Source organism: Podarcis bocagei (genome assembly GCF_964188305.1).
Source record: "Podarcis bocagei genome assembly, chromosome: 3".
In the NCBI taxonomy this organism is placed as follows: Eukaryota; Metazoa; Chordata; class Lepidosauria; order Squamata; family Lacertidae; genus Podarcis; species Podarcis bocagei.
This window is the reverse complement of record NC_138127.1, coordinates 26905698-26923685: the sequence shown is the minus strand read 5'-3', so window position 1 is coordinate 26923685 and position 17988 is coordinate 26905698. Positions and strand designations below refer to the sequence as shown.

The 17988-nt window shown below is 40.2% G+C and overlaps 1 protein-coding gene and 1 long non-coding RNA gene across 4 annotated transcripts in view; one reads left to right on the top strand and one right to left on the bottom strand.

The window, feature by feature from the left end:
- Positions 1-6964, top strand: part of UBE3D (ubiquitin protein ligase E3D) — a 48810-nt gene extending 41846 nt beyond the window's left edge. For both annotated transcript variants that reach the window (XM_081187376.1, XM_081187375.1), the window contains one exon: positions 6551-6964. In XM_081187376.1, the coding sequence (XP_081043502.1) occupies positions 6551-6563 (13 nt within the window). In that variant the 3' untranslated portion in view covers positions 6564-6964. The remainder of the gene's footprint in view (positions 1-6550) is intronic.
- LOC308583439 overlaps positions 1-17988 on the bottom strand; it is a 58244-nt gene that overhangs the window by 24202 nt on the left and 16054 nt on the right. The gene's annotated exons all lie outside the window — the stretch shown is intronic.

The following is a 17988-nucleotide window of genomic DNA, read 5'->3' as shown; positions in this document are numbered from 1 at the left end:
GTATTCCTTTCCATCAATAATACACCTTTTTGACACCTGGAGAAATAAATTATTGCACAGTCTATTCAGACAGGACAAAACAGTAGGTGAATATGGAAATCCTGTCACTAGTGAATTGCACATTGAAAACTGTTAGGATTCCTGCTCCGTGTTTGCAGTCATGAGATTGTTGTCTTTCACATGATGGTGTATGTTTTCATTCCACAGTATGGGAAGTGATGGAGACAGGATGTTTTGGTATTACTGTATTCCGTGAGGTGGGATTATTGTCCTTTGTTTTCTCTCTTTGCTGTCTGATGAGAAAGAGGAAGGAGCAAAGTCAGAATGCTCCGAGTGTAGTGTAAATAAAAGTAGATTAGACAAAATGCTGTGCTACTGAGTTCTGTTATGCAAACTGCGAACACTCTGCGGATCCCTAAGTGTGCTGATGCTTCTTGGTATCAGTCGCTGTGATGTTCGGGTCGAAGAAAGCTTGGTCGAACGACCAGGAGGGAGAGAACATGCCAGTCGGGCATGTGTCTCTGCCAGGGTCCTACACAAGAGTAGGACACTCCTAACATTGTAGTTAGATGATAACCACATTTGGATATTATTTGGGTGCTTATTCAAAATACCATAGTTCCTCACCCTGCAGAATTTCTGTTATTTTTTAGTTTGCTTATTGTATTGTTCTTAGGTCTCTTAACTGATTGTATCAGAAATTGCATGCCTCTTTGGGAAAAATACCGCGTTTTGACAAAATATATTAAAATGTAAAATTTTGTTTTATTAAAGAAACAAAAATTTAAAATGTATCTAAGAGTCAGACCATGGGACAGAAAGGCAGGGAAAGCCCCCCCCCCATCTCTGCTTTAAAGTAATAGTGTCCACCTTAAGAATTTGGTAACATATTTTTGAAAGGCTTCCTGTCACCCTATTTAAGAATTAAAGTCTGTAGCAATGTGTGTTTTGTCTTTGCTTTCCTTCTGGCCATGTCTTGGCATGCTTATGTTGGCATTAGCAAAAGAGGCAGCTTAAAGTAAACACGTGCAACTATTGATCTTCAAAGGAATACCATTCTCCATTTCGCCTTTTACCTCATATCAGCTGCCAAGGGTAATAAAAGTGAGGGTGTCTTAACCCATAGACTTAACTTTGAAAAAAAAAAAAATGTTGTATGATGTGGTCTTACGCTGAATTGGATTACTGATACCACCCAGTTCTGCTGACTTTGATCAGCAACAGCAGCTCTCTGAAGTTCTGAGGGAGAGGTCTGTCCCAGCCCTCCTGCTGGAACTAGAGTACATGCTAGGGGATCCCTAGCTGGTGGGAGTTGTAGTCTAGCAACATCTAAAGGGTCACCGGTTCCGTTCCCTGGTCTACCTTATTGGTTAGTTAAGGTGCAGTTCAGTTAAAATTGCTTTCTTAATGGCAGACAATATGAAATTTAATGTGGGGTGCATCATATGCATTTCCTAATGATCCTACCTGGCCCTTGACATCGGCGGCCCCAGTAGGATCAGACAGGAGTGGATCAAGGGCAATACGTTATTTAGTGGTGGAACTCCTTTACTGGTAAGCTCCATCATCTTGCCTCCTTCTTGGCTACTTTTCAAAGGGCACTGAATACTTTCCTCTTTCACAAGGCCTTTTATGAAGAAATTCTGATTTCTGCACGTGTGATTTTTGTCCTGTGTTTTAATATTTGATTTTTCACTGTATGATTGCTGTGAACTGCTATGGAAGGATTTGTGTTTTGAAAGGCAAAAGAAATCAGTAATGTGAACCCCTCTCCTTCAATCTCTTACATTCTTTCTTTTACTTTGAAGTAAACGTATATTTCAGGAGCTGTTCAAAAGCAGCTTATTTAGCTAATTGTTCACAGCCTGCCTTGGAAGCTTCATTGTTTTCTTGCCGCTTTGGTAAGGACCATGTGACTAATGTCAAGTCTTCATGTGTCTCCTCGTGAATTGCTTGCCCTTTTCTTAGGCAAGAGAGCAGTGTTGAAAAAATAAATCCATTTCTTTTATCTCATTCGAGCCAGGCATTCTATTTGCCACCACTGTTCAAAACTTTGGCTTTTCCTTTGACTTTGAGCTCTTCCTCACCTTCTCATTCATTTCTTGTATCAAAGCATCTCTATTGCCAACTCCAAAGAATAGTTTCTGTATGGCAAACTTGGAAAGCCTTGTTTTCTTAAAACACATTGCTTGTCAAGGGGAAGCTTTTGCTTCCCAGCTTTTCTAAGCAGAAGCGATAATGGCTATCAGCTTGCAAAGTTCTAGTATTGGGAGTTATAAATGGAATTCACCTTAGAAGTTTTGAATGCTCTTTGGAACTGCCTTCCCCTTCCCTCAAACAACTTCAGTTAAATTTGCTTTACTGCTAGAATGCCATATTACTTTTTCTAGTTAGCTGCATTGGAATATACAGATCAAAAGATCATGAAGTAAATATGAGTAGAAGTTACCAGATGACTAGTTGTCTGAGTTAGAAACCACAAGTGTAGAAAGCTGGGGCCGTGAGTGTTGTAGACGTATTCTCTTTAAAGCTGCAATACAACAATTACATTTTGTAGTGAATCTCAAACAAGAAACAACATTTCATAAAGTAGGGGTAGCCAACACGATGTTTATGTATATATATTGAATTATGCATAAGGAGAACATAATAAATAACATAAACATAGAATAGTGAAAAAGCATTAGGAAATCCTCAGTATGCTACCCAAAACTTTCCTGTGTCCTGTTTGGTACTGCGAGCTTTTTGATGATTAAAGCTTGAGGTCTTCAAGACACAGGATTATGGGAATCCCATTCTGGGTCCTGTGCAGGAGCACCGTGCTATATTTACTAGCACCCTCCAGCTATGCCCTTCATAACTACCATTCTACAAATCTTGATCTAATACTTTCATTTATAGTCACTATAAGCATATTATTTATATTCACCATATTCACATTCCACAGCGTCTGTATATCTTATTACAGATAGGTAGCCGTGTTGGTCTGCCATAGTCAAAATAAAAAAATTCCTTCCAGTAGCATCTTAAAGACCAACTAAGTTAGTTCTTGGTATGAGCTTTCGTGTGCATGCACACTTCTTCAGATGACTTGTACATTGACTGCTGCCGCCACAGAATCCAAACAGATGTGATCAGAAAACACCATCGCTTACAACAAAATCTAAACCATGCTGAAAGGAGAGCCATAGATAATCTCAGAAACAACCCAGACATTATAATTAAAGAAGCAGACAAAGGTGGAGCTGTCGTCATCATGAACAAAACTGACTACATTCAGGAGGCTCACAGACAACTTTCCAATACCGCCTTTTACACAAAATTGGACTCAGACCCCACACAAGAATACAAGAAAGAACTGAACAAGATTGTTAAGAAGCTACCCCCACACATCCAAGAACAGATCCTCACCAACACACCAACAGAACCTCGACCAGGAACTTTCTATCTTCTACCTAAAATACACAAACCAGGAAATCCAGGACGCCCCATCATTTCAGGTATTGGCACTATTACAGTGGGTGTCTCCGGTTATATGGACTCTGTTCTGAAACCATATGCCATCAGTGCTCCCAGCTATGTACGTGACACCACAGATTTTCTGAGGAAAATACAATCTTTAAATAATCTTCCCAACAATACTATACTAGCTACTATGGACGTGGAATCTCTGTATACCAACATCCCACACAACGATGGTTTACAAGCTATAAGGAACACCATTTCAGATAAAACCACAGCGGACCTTGCCACCAAACACTGCCAATTTGTCCTTACCCACAACAACTTCAAATTCGGTGATGACCTGTTCCTTCAGATCAGCGGCACAGCAATGGGCACCCGCATGGCCCCACAGTATGCCAACATCTTCATGGCAGATTTAGAACAACGTTTCCTAAACTCCTACCCACTCAAACCTCTCTTGTACCTGCGATACATTGACTGACAAACATTGACTGACAAACATATCTACATGCCTCTAGCTACCATCCCAAACATACCAAACAGTCCATTGTATATAGCCAGGCACTACGTTACAGCCACATCTGTTCCAATTCTACAGACAGAGACTCTCACCTAAGAGATCTACAGCAAACCTTTTCAGAACTAAAATACCCAGCAGATGAAGTTAGACAACAGATCAACAGAGCCAGACTGATACCCAGAGAGAACTTGCTGCAAGACAGACCCAAAAAAGAAAATAACAGAACACCTCTAGTCATCACATACAGCTCCCAAGTTAAAACAGTACAACGCATCATCAGAGATCTACAACCTCTCCTGGACAATGACAGTTCTCTTTCTCAAGCTCTGGGAGGAAGACCTTTCATTGCCTACAGACAGCCACCCAATCTTAAAACAACTCCTAACACACAATAATACTACAACCAGACTTAACATGGACACTGGCACCAGAGCCTGCAATAAACCCAGATGCCAACTTTGCTGCCACATACACCCGGACAACACCATTACTGGCCCCAACAACATCACACATACCATCTCGGGACTATTTAATTGCTCATCGTCTAACATTGTGTATGCCATCAAATGCCAACAGTGTCCTTCAGCTCTCTATATTGGACAAACAGGACAAACCTTACGCCAAAGAATAAACGGACATAAATCTGACATCAAGAATCACAAAACAGAGAAACCAGTAGGAGAACACTTCAATCTCCCAGGACATTCTATACAAGATCTCAAAGTAGCTGTTTTACTACAAAGGAATTTCAGAAATAGACTGGAAAGAGAAGCTGCTGAATTGCAACTCATTACCAAACTTAAAACCATGGAGAGACCTGGTCTGAACAGAGACATTGGATTCTTATCTCATTATACATGACTAAGCCATTTCTCACCTTCTCACCCCTTGCCTTTTCCTGTAAGACCTATTATAGTCGTTAAGAGTCGTCAACAGGCTCATCTCAGCTATCTGCCAATCTCCCATTCCCACCACCCTTCTGAGTAATACCCCTCCCCACCTTCTCACTATATAGAAGGATCTGGCAACTTCTGTTTCAGTGTATCTGAAGAAGTGTGCATGCACACGAAAGCTCATACCAAGAACTAACTTAGTTGGTCTTTAAGGTGCTACTGGAAGGAATTTTTTTATTTTGACTATGGCAGACCAACCCGGCTACCTATCTGTAACTAAAGACTAGAGCAGTTATAGAAAACAAAAACTAGGGTGGCTGCTGAAGGGGGGATTTTCTGGAGAACAAAAGGGGTTTTCTGAATAGAGCTGCTCTAATCTGGATGGGTGTTGATATTGACCTGGAAAGTCAAAGGATTACTCAGAGCTCTCAGTTGCCAATGGCAAGCAAATTGTTTTCCCAATTTCAGTAGGAGCTGGGGGAACCTTGGCTTCTGTGAGTCTAAGAAGCTCCTTAGATTTTTTTTTGGTGGGGGGAGGGCCAGGATCCTTTCTTGCTCATGTCAAAAGAGGTTGGCAACTGGTCCTGCAAACACACCCTGTTCTTGCCAGTTGACTGTCATAGACGAAGGCTTTTAATACAGAATGAGAGATGTAGGAGACAAAATGGAGGCAAGCTAATGTTCTCTGGCAACAGTGCAGTCTTACCTTGTCCGCCTGTGCTATAACTGCACTTAGCTGGCATCAGCTTTGGCTGCTTTTATTTGTAATTGTACTGCTGGTTTTTATTTTCATTTTAAGCACTGCAGTTGAGTGTTTATTATGCTGCTTGTTTTATAAGCCAAGTTGTTTTAGAGAAGAATGGTAGGGCAATAGAGTGATTAAATCAACTAGGTGCTAAAATTCAAAACATTAAAATACTTTTATATTACCATACTTAAAAGACTAAACAGTAGATAATTAAGACTTCCAATCTATTTGTAAATTCTCAGCTAGGCTTCTTCTGCAAAATCTCCTGTGATGCTAGGTTTTTGAGGCTTATTAAGTTGCAAAGTGGAACTCTGGCTAACTCAAAGAAAAGGGTTCTTTGTACTTTAGAGCACAGTTTGTCATGCAGTTCACATCATTTGCATGTGAAGTGAGAACACCATTTCTAATCTATTTTCACAGAAAATGTTGAACCCAGTGTTTAATGGGTCATATCTCTGAGCAGAATGTAATGTTAGGAACAAATTAAGGGAGGGCAGGGAATAACATTTATTCGATAAGATCAGTTTGGGCCCATTTCCCCTTATACAGTCATACCTTGGGTTAAATATGCTTCAGGTTGAGCGTTTTCAGGTTGCGTTCTGCGGCAACCCGGAAGTAACGGAATGGGTTACTTCCGGGTTTCGCCGCTCACGCATGCGCAGACTCTCAAAATGACGTCACGCTCATGTGCAGAAGCAGATGCGGGTTGCGTTCTGCTCAGAATGCGAACGGGGCTCCGGAACGGATCCCATTTTCATCCAGAGGTAACACTGTAAGTGATAAGGGGACTTCTCTGCATTCTCTACGAGGCAATATCTCATGGATAGCAGCATTGTTGGGGGGGCAGGGGGTGTCCATTAAAAATATATATATATCTTACTGTGCAGGAGCTAACTTCTTGGGTATGTTTTGTTTCCATTGCAGGTTGCATTTTTGAAGATGTGAAGGAACCTGGTCTGATCCTTTTGAAAATAAATTCCTGTCAAGATAACCTTCAGCTACAAAGAACTGTGGATCTAAGTTACCAAGTGGGGATGTCCCCCCCCCCCCTGAAAGTGATTGTGAAGTTCCTAAGCCAAAGGAAAAAAGCAGTTAATTGTATATTTAACTCGCTGTTTGTTGACTTTGGAGTTTTGAGAAGTTCAAAGAATGTGATAGAGGCAAGTTGGTCAAGCAGAGAGGCCAATATTTGCGAGACTTGAGTTCAGAGAGCAGCTTAATTTGGGATGTCTGGAGTCTTTGAGATCGCTTGTGAAGAACTACTAATTCTCCAAGGAGAAGTCAATTATCTTCTGCAGCAACTGAAGCTTTAAAAAAAAATAAAAATAAAGGAACACACAGTGGCTGACTTGCCCTTCTAGGAAACAAAATCTTCAGAGCTTTGTGAGCCCTTGACCTAATGGAATGTGAGTGGGAAAGGGAGTGACAGAGGGTGGGGGAAGAAGGTTTGACTGCCCACTATTTGTGGCTCAGATTCTCCTCAAGGGAATCTCACCCTCAGCAGAAAAATGGTTTTCAATCCCTGCTTTTATGATAAAAAATCTTTTTGGTAAATTGTGAACCCCAATTGCCAAGAAAAGCCTAAAAGTTTTTAGATTTAACAGCAGATTATTCCAAGGTAACGTTAATAATAATAATAATAATTTATTATTTATACCCCGCCCATCTGGCTGAGTTTCCCTAACCACTCTGGGTGGCTTCCAATCAAGTGTTAAAAACAATACAGCATTAAATATTAAAAACTTCCCTAAACAGGGCTGCCTTCAGATGTCTTTTAAAGAGAAGATAGCTGCTTATTTCCTTCACATCTGAAAGGAGGGCGTTCCACAGGGCGGGTGCCACTACTGAGAAGGCCCTCTGTCTGGTTCCCTGCAACCTCACTTCTCGCAATGAGGGAACCGCCAGAAGGCCCTCAGCGCTGGATCTCAGTGTCTGGGCTGAACGATGGGGGTGGAAACGCTCCTTCAGGTATACAGGACCGAGGCCATTTAGGGCTTTAAAGGTCAGCACCAACACTTTGAATTGTGCTTGGAAACGTACTGGGAGCCAATGCAGATCTCTCAGGACCGGTGTTATGTGGTCCCGGTGTAGCACATTGCAGTAGAGCATGCACCACTCTGGCAAGACAGTTCACAGGCAGGTAGGGTCTCAGCCTGCGTACCAGGTGGAGCTGGTAGACATCTGCCCTGGACACAGAATTAACCTGCACCTCCATGGACAGCTGTGAGTCCAAAATGACTCCCAGGCTGCGCACCTGGTCCTTCAGGGACACAGTTACCCTATTCAGGACCAGGGAGTCCTCCACCCCCGCCCACCCCCTGTGCCCCCAAAACAGTACTTCTGTCTTGTCAGGATTCAACCTCAATCTGTTAGCCACCATCCATCCTCCAACCGCCTCCAGGCACTCACACAGGACCACGTTGGTTAAGGGCTGGTCCCTGCATGTATTTACACCACTTGATTTCTGAGATTAATGTGTGAACTGTTTGCATTTAAAAAAGCATTGAGTCTGAGATGATATTGAAGTGATGGAGCCGGGACAGTGTGTCATGTGCTGGATCAACAGCAAATGTTCAGGGTGCTGGGTTGCAGAAAGCATCAGTGGGACTTAGTTACTCACAGAAACATACTTGCTTCAAAGAGAGGCTGATGTGCCACAGGGTTGCTGTGTGATGTATTGGAAACCACCATATTAATAAGTCAGAGTGCCCAGACTGCCTAAGGCTGCCCTTGTTTGCAAATTTGAATGGTTTTCTCCCTTTCAGCTAAATGGGAACACAAGGCCATGTCTGCAGAAAGGTTGCAGTGTATTTTGTGCCTCGAAAGCGCAATGTATAATGTATTACAGAGCACTCCAGTGCACCTCCTGAAGGCAAGCGGACACCCCCCCCCCCCCAGGAGCAGCACCGTATCAGGGGTTGTGCTGCATGGCTTCTCTGTCTCAGTTGCACATGGGTCCAGCTGTAGTGTGGAATGCATGACGGATTGCTCATGAAAGCAGTGTGTAATTGACCCATGTAAAAGTTCCAGTGCACACAGACAGATGCAAATCAGTGTGCATCCTTATCATCAACAAAGTTCCCAAGTAGCCATTCCCAATAATTTTCTGTAAATGTGCAAAGGACTACAACATACATCACACTATTAAGATGGCATTTTTCATGTACAAAATTGTATCCTGACACTTGGCAGAGAATTCCATGGAAACTTTTTTTTTTTTTTGAAGTTTTACTTTATTTTAGCCCAGCACAAAGGTGAGCGTACACAGCAATTCCATTGCACGGCTTGTGCAGGCTGTTTTCTCAGATTACCAGACTTGCCCTTTAATAGACTTTGATTTATGTGGTCCTAATAAGAGCGGAGCAGGCAAAGGCCTTTATTTGAGCATTGAAAAGAAAGCAGATATGGGACAATTTACAGCTTGCGCTTAGCTGCAAAAAAGGTCTTTTGCCAAATGACTGAGGAAATATATTTCAGGCTGATGAAAAGCCACTAAATCTGGAGAGCTTTAAAAAATAAATGGCATTTTAAAGGGGAAACTTGAGCTGCTGTTGTAGCTCATCCTTACTAATTATTAAAATCCTATTTTGAAGCTGTGATTTACAAACATAGTTTGACTGTTGTGAGTTCTCTTCGGTTTGTGAAGAAAAAAATGTCAATTCCCATCCTGCAAATGGATATGTAGAAGACCTGGAATTTTTGCAACCCTCTGCTTACTCTGCCAAAGAAGTAATGGGGAATCTAATTTGTCATCACTCATGAAGCAAGAGGACGTCTCAAAATGATGCTCAATGTAAAAATAAATTTGCTGTTTTTCTTGAAGGAAATAAAAGATTGACCATTGTCAGAAATTCTTTAGATCTCCCACAAGATCTCTCAAAAATAATGAGAAGCTTGTTTGCAAAGATAATAATTTTGCATGGGCAATATACAACAACAGGCAGTTTAAACCTTATAAGAGAGGTGCCATAATTTGCAAGATGTTTCATATCTATAGTTTATACCTATTACATTACATTATTACAGCGATGGGAGAAACCATAATTACTTAACTCTGCTTTGGCATCTCGGTAATGGTTTCCTGTTTGTGGATTGCTTTCCCTGGTGACATGTGTATGTCTTCGTTAACTTTCAAGAAAAACTTAAAAACATTTCTATTCGCTCAGGCATTTAGTGGCTAAAAGATACTGTTCCTGGAAACCTTGAAATTATTAGCTATGAGGGTATGTTTTAAAATGTTTAAATTGTCTTTAAATAATTGTATTTAAATAACATTCTTACCTTATTTTTAATAGCACTGTTTTACTGCTTTGTATCTGCTGCCCTTGGCTCCTTTGGGAGAAGGGGTGGGATGGAAATTTAATAAATAAATAAAACACTTCTCCTTCCTCCAACCCTGGTTCCTGTCTTGAGGGAGGTACACAAATTGCTGCCCCCTCTCCCTGGCTCCGCCTTGGGGGACCTGCCTCTGCCACACACTCCTTGGAACCATGCCAGTCCCTGACAGGGGCCTTATTATAAAAAATTATCACCATCTCCACTGGGTGGTTACTATTTCCTCCTTATTATTATTTTTCATTTTTGAAAAGGAAAGTTTTTTTCAGAATTGCTTCCCTTCATGGTTCTCTCTATTTGTCAAAAAGCTGCTTCAGGAACTCTATACCCAAAGGCATTGAGGAACTTGAAGCTGTTTGGCCAGGGCTTCCACATGAGAAGGTTACAGTGAAAAATGATTCCTGTCAAACGAAAACTGATTTGGCATCATTAAATATGGGCAAGGTGGTTCACGTTGCGCAGGCAGTCAGCCACATGTCGGTGCGCCCATAACTTTCAGAGCAGTTACCTGGCAGAAACATCCCTGGACTCTCATCTGCGAACACTTGTTTCCTGTCAAATTATATCCAAATATGCTCTGTTGCATTGACAGTTCTGTCTTTTTATTTTTGGCCCTCCATCTCTTTGTGCCAAAATCTCTCCTTAAGCCTTAAGTGAATTTTTGAATCTTTTTCAGTCTTTTATTTTCCCCAGACCAATGTTAATGTGATGCAGTTTTTTAAGTTGCCAAATGACTGCTAGAAGATATTATGTCCCAGTTCCAAACATGCCTGTTTAGGGTTGAAGCTTTGTTTATGAAGGATTCACAGTGATTATATACAGCAGACCCTTCTCCAAAGGAAATGATTCTGTGCTAAAGATCTTGGCACTTTTTATTTTAAAGCAACCTAAATCCCTCTATCTTCTTTTTTTAATGCTGAATTTTAATCCTGATAATTCCAAATTCTCTCAAAATAGACAGCTCTCCCGAGTTTTTGCGCATACATTGACCTTTGAGACGATCAATAATGGTTTCTTCTGTTACTAGTCGCAAGGGGATTACCTGGTATTTAAAACAAATGGAGAGGTGTAAACCAGTCTAGTTTTACTTAATTATAAGTGTTGTTTCCAATGGTGTCTCAAGATTAAAAACAAATAATTGATGAATACGTAAATATGATGGTTTAAAATGTGTTACTTCATTGAATCAATCTGTACGCACATCCTTGAGAAGCTGTGCAGGTATGACTTTAACTGGACTGAACTAGTGCAGAGATGCAATGGAATGCAATTGTTAAGGTTGGACTGTGACATTGACAGGCAATAAAAGATCCAGGTGGCTGCAGGCAAACCAATTCAGTAGGACTTGGATTTAGAGTTTAAACATTTTGTAGGGCAAGACAAAGTCATCCTAACCTGTGGTGACTGCTTGATTAATGCTGTAAGTTCAAAAAGAAGAGAGAAGAAATGAGTTAAGAAAAGCAATCTGTTATGCATACTGCTTAACCAGGTAAGTGGAGCTAAAGAACATGTAGGGTTCTGTTGTTGTTTTTTTGTTGAGCAATAATTCATTTCCAGTGGTTTTGTACCAGGGATAAAAAAGCAGGTGATGGATAAAATTTTCCTCCCTCCTACATAATCATGCCCCAGTTTCAGAATTAATGCTTTTGGTAAGCGCTTACTAATAACACTGAGCAACACCAGGCACTGTCTAGAAAGTAGGATAAAAATACACCAAAACCAGGAGGCATCCAGGGATGGCGTGCAAAAAAGGGAAATGAATCTAAACAATTGTTAAACTTTTTTGTGTGTGGCTGAACATCTTAGAATGTATTATAATAAAAATTCTAGTGAGTCCCCTGGTAAATAAAGTTCAGACAGCCGTGTTCGCCATGAAATATTTAAAAGTACAGGTTAAGGTGGTCCTCCCACATGATTTTGCCATACAAGTTGTTTTCAACAACAGAAACTTTTAGATTGGTTAAGAAACGAAGAAGTGGGTACGGTCTTTGAACTTAGCTTTATTATTATTTTTTAATTTGCATGTGTTGTGGCTGTTTCTAGTTTAAAATAGGTTTTATCATGAGATATCTGACCTGTTAGAATGTGTATTTTAATAAATTAAAGTTTTTATACTTTTTACGTGTGAACAATTGTTATTATCTTTTTAGAGAAGCCCTTGACAAATGCATTTTTGGCTGAATCATGTAGGGCACATTGTATAAATAAATAATCCGTCCCTTCTTTCTTCCTTTGGTTATCTGTGAGATTCATTTCTCCTTTTTACTCTGTCTAAAAACTGTATTTTCTGAAATGCACTCTCAAATAACTCCACCCATTCATCTGAAACATTTTGCTTGGAATGACTTCTCAGGATATTTTCATAATGCTGCTTCTCTCTCCACCTCAAAACCCACCATAAAGTTCTTGGCACAGCCCGTTACTGTACTTATCTCCTGTTGAAACTACACACCTAAGTACATATGACTGAACTGAACATACATTCCTTCCCCTTTGTACCTTAATTCCTTCTCTTTGTCAAATCATAGACTAGGAAAATACACATGGTTGGACTCCCATCAACTCCAGCCAGCATGGCCAAGATTCATGAAAGGCATCATGTTGACTACCTATGCCTTAGACTATAAATTGTGGAAGGGGCATGTCATCTTGCTGTTTAGTCTGCAAAATGTCATACACACAAATGGGGCTATATGAGCTGGAGCTCAGTGGTAGAGCACATACTGAAGGTCACAGATAAAATCCCTTCATAGTCCCTCGAGAGCTTCTGCCAGTCAGCATAGTAGAGAATGCTGAACTAAGGGGATCAACTGTATAAGACAGTGACTCCTATATGGACCCAACAATAAACGCAGAAGCCCTGTGTACCTTGATGTCAGCAAAGCATTTCTAAACAATAAATACTTTTTGTTTCAGATCACCTAACTAAAATATGGACATTTGCAATATCCACTGTTATTGTCTATGTTCTTGAATTTGCTGCCTTTTCATTCTGTGTGATAGACACATCTGTGCCAGTCACAAGACTCCATATTCCTGTACCAGCTGGATCCTCATCTGATGAAATATACTACCTTACAAATTTTGTATTATTCCTACAGACTAATACAGTGATAAATTTTTATATGATCTTGAAAAGGAGAGCAGATTTGCAAAGCAAAACATTCCTCTTCAACCAGATCTTTGGCTGATTAATATTGAGCCTTTTAAATGTATTTGTGTAATGTTTTGTTGCCTCTGTTTTGACTTGTGGTTTTCTCTTGTAAACTGCCCTGAGATTTTTTGATGAAGGGCAGTATAAGAAAGAAAGAAAGAAAGAAAGAAAGAAAGAAAGAAAGAAAGAGAAAGAAAGAAAGAAACTTTAAAGTTAATTCAGTACTGGATAACCCCTGAGTTCAGGCTGAAACAGACCAATTTGTCTTTTATAGGGGGAGTACATTGAACTGTGAATTCTGATTATTCAAGCATCTGCACACAGCCGTAGGGATTTCTTTTTTTTAATTAAGAAATGCAGCCTGCAATAATCTTCTATGAGTACCGGTGAGTCGCATTTAACTCTAAAGTCATTAGGAATGTTAAAATACCATATACAGAGAGAATCTTCTCTCAGAATGCACCAACACTGAATTTACTGTTTTTGATACTTATGTTTGTGATATGGTGTGCGATTGTTGTTCTAAACAGATTGTGCATGGAGAAGCATCTTAAAGAAATATACAACCAAAAAAAATGATGCCAGATGCTATATGACAACTTTTACAGGATTCAAAAAGGAAGAATGGGCTAGGACTGTCACTGCTCTTAAAACAAAAAGACAGGATCTCCAGGTGGTGACCTGTCAACCCATGACAGAAGAAAGACAGTTATGGTTTATCAGTTTATCAGAAAGACAGTTATGGTTTATCAGTCTCCTTGTGCAATAAGCCTCTGGCTACATATACCGGTATATATATTTAAAGAAGTTATGGTACCCAAAATACAGCAAAATGCAAATGAAATGTGAGATTTTTATCCCCATTTGTATTGTAATGTGGGGAACTAAGCTCTTCAAATTGGCAGTTTTCAGCACAATATCACTTAACTCTATTGCACACATGCCAACTTCTATATCTTCTCAGAGCTGGCAGGAGAGATAAGGTACAAATCAGATGTGCATTATAGATGTGTCAAATCCACACTGATGGCAACTGCAGAAATTTGCTAGGTACAAGACCCCCTCCCCCCCCAATTTGCCATAACAGAAAACCACAAGGCCAATCACTATTGGAAGTCTATTAATTCAGGCTGTTTTCTCAGAAGAACCATGACAGTGGTGGTGCCCTAAGCCAAGCAGAAAGGATGCGTGAAGTCCAAACAAACACGATGAACCACCTGATCTTTCCTGATTTACTAGAAGTTGCTCAGGGGGCCCTATATGGGCTCTGTCTGTAAATATAGGGTGCAGGTTCCACAACTGAGAATGTGCTTCCAAGGAGACTCCTCCCCCCTTCCCACACACATCAGCTCCTGGTAGTCTCTAGGCCAGGCTTCCTCAAACTCAGCCCTCCAGATGTTTTTTTGAGACTACAATTCCCATCATCCCTGACCACTGGTCCTGCTAGTTAGGGATCATGGGAGTTGTAGGCCAAAAACATCTGGAGGGCCGAGGTTGAGGAAGCCTTCTCTAGACCTAGTGGGGCAGTTTGTGGCTGGGGCGGTTAGGTAGGCAGGATCAAAAATTCCATATGAGTAGGGTGAAGAAGGTCACGCGGGTGGGGCAAAGTTGTTCTGGTTTTCTCCCCATCCTCCTCCCTTGCAAATATATGGATACTAAAGCATTACAGTTGCACAAATAATTGGCCCCTAACTAAACTGAAAAGTGTATTACCTTGATTTAAAAGAAGTTGTTACCTTGTCACAACTTCTAGTGTGGTTTAATGTGACAATAACCATACATATAGGTACACAAACACACACATACATATGTGCACATCTCAAATTAGTGTCTGGTGATCAGGTAAGTCTTAAGACCTTCCCTTTTTGCCAGACCTCTGCAAGGCATCTAGTGTACAGTTGTATCTAATGGTATTTGAGTGGTGATCTGCTTGCACAATGGGGCTGCCTCTCCCCACACCCCCAAAAACTTGTTCCAGAGGCTTTCCAAAACTGCTGCAACAGATTTTGAGGTGGGGGAGGGACAGCCAGAGAGAGGAGGGGACAATTCCATGGAAGTTCCACTGTGCAAGTGAAACATCAGTACAGTAGTACCTTGGGTTAAGAACTTAATTCGTTCTTGCCCTGAAGCACCACTTTAGCTAATGGGGCCTCCTGCTGCCGCTGCGCTGCTGGAGCACAATTTCTTTTCTCATCCTGAAGCAAAGTTCTTAACCCGAGGTAATATTTCTGGGTTAGCGGAGTCTGTAGCCTGAAGCGTATGTAACCTGAGGTACCACTGTATTTGATAAAATATCCATAGCCACTGGCTGACTTGTTTTTGTTTATTATTAATGTACTAATTTCTTTCACTGACTAAGTTAGATTTTAATCATTATTGTAACTATTTTCATTGATGTCCTTTTCATACTTCTTGCTTCACTAAAATACCATGATTGTTACTTCATCATGTAACAGGACTGCAGTGGTTATATTTGCAGCTGTGGATAATTTCTAGCCAAATTAGGGTTGTCGTCTTTTTTCCTAACACAGTTTCTCTGTCAGCTGCTTGACAGCAATTAAAATGGGATTTTATTGATACAAGAATGTCCCAATACACTCCAGCCTATTCCAACCTATTTCTTTGGGAGATACTGTGCTAATGTAGCTGCATAAAAGATTTCAATTTGGCATTCCTGCCTAAGGTGCTGGAGAGAATCCATATGAGCAAATTCTGGGCGATTTGATTCCTCCCAACAGCAAATAGTTTGGGGTGTTAACAGAACTCAACAAAAACTAAGCTCAGGTATGGCTGATGAGTAACTGAAAGTGTTTCCACAAAACTGTAACGGAACCTCAGCACTTATGTAAAGCTTCCACATTCTATGTGTGTCTTAACATAACAATTGCCACAGATTTCTCAGTAAAGCTGGTAAAGATGCAAAGCTCATAGCCAAGCAATATCCTCAGTTCAAAATGCAGGGCTTCTGCAAGGTTTCTACAAGAAGCAACATTCCAAATTTTTAAAAAATTAAAAATCAAATGTCCTTACCATATATTAATTTCCTTTATAAACAATGAAAATACATGAATATTTGTGCAGAAATGACTGCACAAACTTTATTTAATTTCAATACAGAAATAAAAATTGTGTTTAGAATCCCTTACTATATTATTACAAATAACTTTTCTGTTTATATATTCATTGCAGATGCCTGACGTTCAAAGACTGGGGGGTGTTAACTGAACCAGTCCTCTTCCTATGTGTAATATTTTAACATAATATACAAAAGCTCTTGAGAACTGGCTCTCAAGAGTGCTCACTGGAAATCACATGGGTGACACACCTCAATCTATATCAAAAACACTTAATTCAGTTGCATCTAAATGCATTTTTAGAACTATGTTATGTAGTCCTTGTGTTGCGACTTTCAAATGCTAGTATTCATGAGTTTTTCTCCAGTGGTTCAGTATGATAAATGATGTTATGCATGCTAATTGAGTCCATATATCTCCTTAATATCTAAACTGTTTTCTGGCATTTCTCTGACTCGGAAATTCATGACTCAGCATTTGCTCACACTGTGCGCAACACAGTGCTTCCCTCCTATTAACACATCTCTCAGTTATCAGCTGGGAGTTTGGGTTTATAAGGATTTCTGATAAATGCAACAAACTATCATTTTAATCTTTCCTTGTTTTGTTTTTTTGTATGGCAGTAGTTTTTACTTAGTTATAAACTTATAAAACAAAGGCATTGTTGATAACTCTGTAAATATTTATTGTTTGCTGATCTAAACTGAAATATTTTGGATTTATTTTGAAGATTTACTTTATCATACAACTAGGAAGAGGGCACTTTACATACACAAGCTGCAATGTTATCATCAGTTGCCATTGCCACAAAAGTATCTCATCCATACTGCTCCAGAAATATGCCGTTTAGACTATTTCCACTGTGGCTGCCACAGGCATCTGATCACACCCAAATGGGCTATAGGGGTGAGGTTTGGGGGAAAGGCTTTTTAGTGTCAGTGATACAATTGCAGGATGACAAGTGACGCTGACCCCTTTCGGGCCCTTGTAATCTTACCATCTTTATTGTAATTATTTTTTCATCTTATTACCATGCAAGCTTGTTGGCATAAACAGCTGGCATATAAACATTTGAAATAAAATAAGCAAGTCTAGTTATCTATTTAAATCAATTATATGTGGGGTTTTCTTCATCCAAAGCAGCATTTAAAGATATAAACTAAGCACTTAAAAGGGGTATTTCCATTGTAATGTTTTTCATTCATGAAGATTGCAGGAAACTCCATTGTTACAATGGTGTGGTGTTCCTTAAAGCCACCCATTTTGCTTAAAAAAACATGAGAGCAAGGGATTAACATTCACGCAACTTAAGTCCTTGCACCCCAAAATTGATCATTGTACAGTGGTACCTCGGGTTACAGACGCTTCAGGTTAAAGATGCTTCAGGTAACAGACTCTGCTAACCCTGAAATAGTACCTCGGGTTAAGAACTTTGCTTCAGGATGAGAACAGAAATCGTCCGGTGCGGCGGCAGCGGGAGGCCCCGTTAGCTAAAGTGGTACCTCAGATTAAGAACAGTTTCAGATTAAGAATGGACCTCCAGAACGAATTAAGTTTTTCACCTGAAGTTCCACTGTATATGCTTTACAGGCTCCCAACCCAAGCAGCTTACAATATGAAATATTGCACAGAGAAAACAACAGAGGAAAGGGGCTGAAGTGGAAATCAGTAAACAGGCTGGGGTAACCTGTGTGGTCATTGCGAAATTCCCTAACACAACTAGGCAATCATGTCCATTGCAAGAACATCCGTGGCAAACAACCGACTCCTGCAAAGATCTCCAGAGTTTTACTGCTAAA